The sequence below is a fragment of the Procambarus clarkii genome, chromosome 12, assembly GCF_040958095.1.
Source record: "Procambarus clarkii isolate CNS0578487 chromosome 12, FALCON_Pclarkii_2.0, whole genome shotgun sequence".
In the NCBI taxonomy this organism is placed as follows: Eukaryota; Metazoa; Arthropoda; class Malacostraca; order Decapoda; family Cambaridae; genus Procambarus; species Procambarus clarkii.
This window is the reverse complement of record NC_091161.1, coordinates 9725252-9731251: the sequence shown is the minus strand read 5'-3', so window position 1 is coordinate 9731251 and position 6000 is coordinate 9725252. Positions and strand designations below refer to the sequence as shown.

The following is a 6000-nucleotide window of genomic DNA, read 5'->3' as shown; positions in this document are numbered from 1 at the left end:
AATAAACATTTGATTTGATTTGATAATGCTAGGAGACTTTGGGTCGCATGCAGTGGGTGTGGGTAGCTTTGGGTAATTCTTCGGATCCCCTTATTAGCAAGCTCTTTTGCTGCCTATGTCAACATTTATTTATATATTTATTTATATATATACAAGAAGGTACAATGGGTTTGTGAGAATACATTGGATAGTACAGTAATTACATTCTTGTAAAGCCACTAGTACGCGCAGCGTTTCGGGCAGGTCCTTAATCTAGCAGATAATTTTAAGAACATCTGCCGCTATGGCTGCTGCTGCCCCTCAGACACGCGCGCAGACATACTTTTTCTGTCTGCTGGTCTGTCTGTGACACTGGCAGAGATTGATACTTACAGAGGTTCACCATACAGAGGTGTTAGAGAAATTAACTGGGTCTCATAGTTTCTATGAGCCTGGAATCCAGGGGCTAGATTCACGAAGCAGTTACGCAAGCACTTACGAACCTGGGGCCAGATTCACGAAGCAGTTACGCAAGCACTTACGAACCTGGGGCCAGATTCACAAAGCAGTTACGCAAGCACTTACGAACGTGTACATCTTTCCTCAATCTTTGACGGCTTTGGTTACATTTATTAAACAGTTTACAAGCATGAAAACTTGCCAATCAACTGTTGTTATTGTTATAAACAGCCTCCTGGTGCTTCGGAGCTCATTAACTGTTTAATAATTGATAACAAAGCCGCCAAAGATTGAGAAAAGATGGACAGGTTCGTAAGTGCTTTCGTGAATCTGACCCCAGATTCCTAAGAAAGCCCCCCTGGCACTTTTTTTCCCCAAAGACCAAGGGTCTCAGACCCAATGGAAGCAAAGTTGTACTGATGGTTTATTTTCCTGTGGTAATTTGACTCTCCCTGTGGGTGGAAGTGGCATCTACCTGACCAACAGAAAGGGTAATGAATGTGGCTACCAAGGTGGATACACAGTTAGGTTTTTATTATTAAGAATAAAGTGCAACTATTTTTGCTGTGCCTTGCTGTAAATATGTAATACAATCAGAAGAAATAAATGGAACTAATTGAATATCCATCCATTATGAACAGGTCATTTCCAGGTCCAGATAATCTTAAAAATCCAGAAAGGATGATATGAATAATGGGATTTTCCACTCTAATGAACTGGACAATATTAAAAATTTAATTTTATGTGGATTTGTTGAACATAAGGCAAACTTATAGTCCTAAAATGCATAGCCAGAGGCATGGTGGATTAAATTAAATCTTTTGTGAAACAACACATCTCTGCCTCTTTAAAAAAAAATCACATTGCATAAGGTATTCTTACAGGGTGGCACAATAATTCTATTTACTCATGATAAAAGCAATACGGTATCACGGTATATTTTAGGAACTACTTGATAAAAGAAAATAACTCATATAGTTGCACCCATTTACTTCAGCATCATATACAAATATATACAAAGTTATATATCAAAAAGATACCCTCTCAGTTAAAAAGTCAAACTTTACCAATTTTATCTTAACTGTAATCTACAGGACACTGGGAGGTGAAATTATTAATATTTGCTGATAAACCATAACCAAAGAGCCTAAAAGAAAGCATATGGTTCTTACGGCTATGAAAACTTGGGGTTCATGTAATACCCGACTGGATGTGGCGCATTTTATATTGCTTCTTCTTGGTATGTATTTTCTTATCAATTAGAAAAGTGAAATTTTTTATGAAAAGTAAATAATTTTATGAAAGTCTTGGATTAAAGATCTTCATAAAAATTGGTATTTTACTCAAGTTGGATGCTAAAGGCACATTTTAAGAACCACAAGTGACCACTGCCAAAGAAAACCATATCCTATCATCTTTATCAGCAGTGTGACCTGATATATATTGTAAAAAATGCAACAATTATTCAAATATGCCCTTTAAAAAAAAAATCATTATTGTCTGATAGCTAGGCTATATAAACACTAACAGTGTGTAACTGTTATATTAAGTGGGTATAGGAATGTTACAGGGTATTTATTTGAGCATGTAATATCCTTGCAAGCATTTACATCCCACAACAAACTGAACTAGTGTACCAGTGCAAAGTTGATCAACATCCTAATACAAACTCTCACACTGAATAAAAGTCAGATTAGAGGCAATGTAATCCACTGATGTGGTGAAAATTTGTCAAATTAGAACATAAATCCCAATGAACGAATGAAGCTTTTTGCATGCACACGACAAGAATTGCAACATTACGGAAACTTAATTATTTTGAGTGTTACTACAGGAAAATTATAGTTATAAGTAATCACTACAAGCCATCCATACAGCACTTAATTATACCTTGTTTACCGGACCATTAATTGCAATTCTTGATTCTATATACTTTTAGAAAATACAAGTGGAACTAATAAATAATTTATCATTCATAATTAGTAAAAAATAACTCATTCCTATCTTAGGATGGATTAAATTCACGGTCTTCCTCATTCACATGAACATTTATAATGATAGAAATTTAGCATTATAAATGACAAATTTATAATGAATTCAATTTATGAACATTATCACGTTCAATTTATAATGAACGTGATAATGAAAGAACACCAAGAGACACTGGAGGAATAACTCGGTAATATATTTACAAGTTACCCTAACATTAAATTATAATCTTTGGAGTCTTGCATTAGTACCCAGGGTATAAAAAGACAAAGTAGCATATATTTTTCCTGTGCAGGCGATGAGTCACAATAACGTGGCTGAAGTATGTTGACCAGACCACACACTAGAAGTTGAAGGGACGACGACGTTTCGGTCCGTCCTGGACCATTCTCAAGTCGATTGAGAATGGTCCAGGACGGACCGAAACGTCGTCGTCCCTTCAACTTCTAGTGTGTGGTCTGGTCAACATATATTTTTCCTCATAAAATGAAAAAAAATTATGCCAAGGACACAGAAACCATGATAGCTAACAACCTATATTTAGAGCAATGTTTACCTTCGAACAGAACGTGTCACATACATGGACTGCACTTGTCACATACACAAAAAACAGACCATCTCTCATTGCATAGAACACAGTGATGGAGTAAAAGAATATAAGGGGGGGAAAAGAATGGTGTGCAGACCTGGAAAATGGGGGTTTTTTCAACCTTTAATTAAAAGATAAGCTTCATACAGTATACACATTTCTGCGTGTTGTTAAGGATGGACCTGCAAACTAGACAATTAATACTTGGCCCTTAGCAATATTTTCACATTCAGCATACTATTTAATAAAAGTTGTAACCTAATTCTATAATTGCCCCTAAAAATTTAATTATATTCAAACTCTAAATACATTTCATGCTTACAAATAACACTTAATTCCCATTGTAATACTGAGTGAAGCTTTTCCCCTTCAATGGAAAAGGTCAACTTGAATTACCCAAGAATAAAAAAGGTAGGCTAAATTGTACAGTATATTCTGCAAAAATGTCTCCATCCGTGGCAATACTGCAGCCTAAGCTGCACACCTCATAAATGCTGTTTTATGTAATATTCTCTTGCATTTGTTTCATTCCATTAATACTTAATATGCAATTTTGTGAATTTGCATATTTTACCATAAATGCATTCAGAACTGTAGAATAAACCCTAATTTATGTAAATGTGGCCATATTTTTTTTTTGGATTTTGTTTCTTGTAATTAAATGACAGAATTTAATGAAATCGTGAGGCTTAGATCCATTAGGTTATTTGTTAAGGCTTTGTTGTGATGTACAAAACTGTTTCCAAATTACGTCCAAGTACCTTAAATTTAATCTGATTGATAAAAAAAGTTATATGTACAATAACATACACCTGTGTGCATGATAAGACTAAGTACATTCTTCTTAAATTTTGGTAGAAATGTCTATATGTCAGCTGTTTGAAGAGGGCGGCCTTGAAATGTAATTTCAGCATATTGTGTCTTAGTTGGAGGATTATGTTGATTTCCACGTCTCATGGACCCATTATTAGATGCGCGTGGAAGCTGGAGTTCTGCATATACTACTCCACTGTTTGCTCTCCTATTGTTTTTGGCGCCGAGTTTTAATTTATCCAGATATGATGATGTGCTGCAGTCTGAATTTGGCCGGTAAACTGGTACATATTGAGGACCTTTGAAGCTTTTTGCCAAATCTTTATCTTCATCCTCTTGATTTTCATTTCTCCTAAAAGTCTGCATTTCAGCCTGCCTATATATGGTCTTATTTGAGTCATCCTGCTCCCCGTGATCACTTGCCTGTATCTCTTCCTCTTTCACCTCACCTGTGCTCTTGGTTGTCACAGTGAGCTCATCTCTTTTCGACTGACTGTTGCTGCTGCAACTGCTGCTGCTTCTCGTCTCCAGGCATATGTTTGGTGTTGCCATTTGTGTTGGCATTATCTGCAACATATAAAAAGTTATGTCTCTTAGATGCTCAAACACAACAGATATATACAGTAAAGAACACTGTTTTTCCCAAAAACGGTGGGTTTTCTGAGTGGAAGAGAAAACTTATGTCTGGAAGCTGACTTTAACCGCCCCAAGCTGCGCGCGCAACGAGCCGAGGTTATATAAACCTGGACGGAGACTGCGTGGCCCTCTTCCCGACAAGCCAGCAGCTGCTCTCTTACAAAACGTATTTGCAAAATATGCATAAATATATGCATATTTCTTGTGCAGTCTATTCTCATGCTTGACAAATGTCTTATTTGGAAATATTTTGCCTAACCATAAATGTACGAACTCAAACAAACCCCGAACTCTCGAGGTTGATGCTCAGTAGTCCAATAGTGTGTATAAATTGAATTGCATAAATTACTGCTAAAGCACCTCAATTTACAAACCTAAAGTAGCTATACATACCTTGAGGTTACCTTGAGGTGCTTCCGGGGCTTAGCGTCCCCGCGGCCCGGTCGTCGACCAGGCCTCCTGCTTGCTGGACTTATCAACCAGGCTGACCACAAGAACTGCACAACTCTGTGATTCTGCACCTTCTACTGACTCAGATTGCATAGACTCTCACCAACTGGACGCTATGTTCATGGTCAAGAACAAACTGAACTACTAGCTAGTGAGAACAACCATCTATACATTTGCAGGAAGTATAAACATAATAACAGGGTCCCCCAAGGGGCAAGTAGGAGAGGTGGGAGTCTTCCCTTGTTGACCAGAAGCCAACTGGCATTGTGAGGCAAAAAAACAAAGATGCAGTTTAAAGAAAACTAGTAACCCTGATGTAAAAAAACTATTAATGGCTGTATAGGAAGAGCCCAACAAATATGACTAGAAAGCCCTGAGCAAGAAAGACTTGTTGACCAAACCACACACTAGAAGGTGAAGAGACGACGGCATTTCCTTCTCCTCACCTTTCTCTTGCCTATCTATTGCCTTTGCCTCCTTCCTCTTTTCACAATCGACTTGATAATGGTCCAGGACAGACCGAAACGTCGTCTCTTTACTTCCTAGTGTGTGTGGTTTGGTCAGCATTCTTCTGCCCCGTTACTGTGACCCTTCATCTGCAAGAAAGACTTCTTCCACCCAAGTGAATGCTTCCAACAAAAAAGCAGCCACTTATCTTAAAACACTGTTGGCAGCTCACACTACAAATGGAAGTGGGTAAGACCCATACTCTAATAAGTTTAGTCGATCTCAGTCTCATGATTCAAATTTCACAGCAGAAAGTGAAGCAGGTTCCATGGAGCCAATACTTTGAGAAGGGGAGATAACTGTAACCTGTGCCATGAACTGGGACATACCCGATTTACCTGAGAGCCTAGTGATTAACCCTAGTGACCTCGACGAGGACAGGAAGCTGGCGGCTTGTCAAAGGTCCCCCCCCCTCCCACAACCCATTTGCCTTGATGATATTTTCCATGTATATATGGAAATTCAGCACAAACTTGGCAGTTACGACATATCCAAACTGCTCAACAAATTCTTTGCACTAGGAACTAAACTCCAAAGAAGGTAAAAAAATGAGCCTAAACACCACTTGTGACAACTCA

General features: G+C 38.0%; 1 protein-coding gene across 1 annotated transcript in view; it reads right to left on the bottom strand.

Annotated features, from left to right (window-relative positions):
• Window positions 1–1411: 1411 nt before the first annotated feature.
• LOC123772917 (irregular chiasm C-roughest protein) overlaps window positions 1412–6000 on the bottom strand; it is a gene marked incomplete at its 5' end in the record, with an annotated part of 93462 nt that continues 88873 nt past the window's right edge. The window contains 1 exon segment of the mRNA XM_069323222.1: window positions 1412–4396. Within this exon segment, the coding sequence (XP_069179323.1) occupies window positions 3881–4396 (516 nt within the window).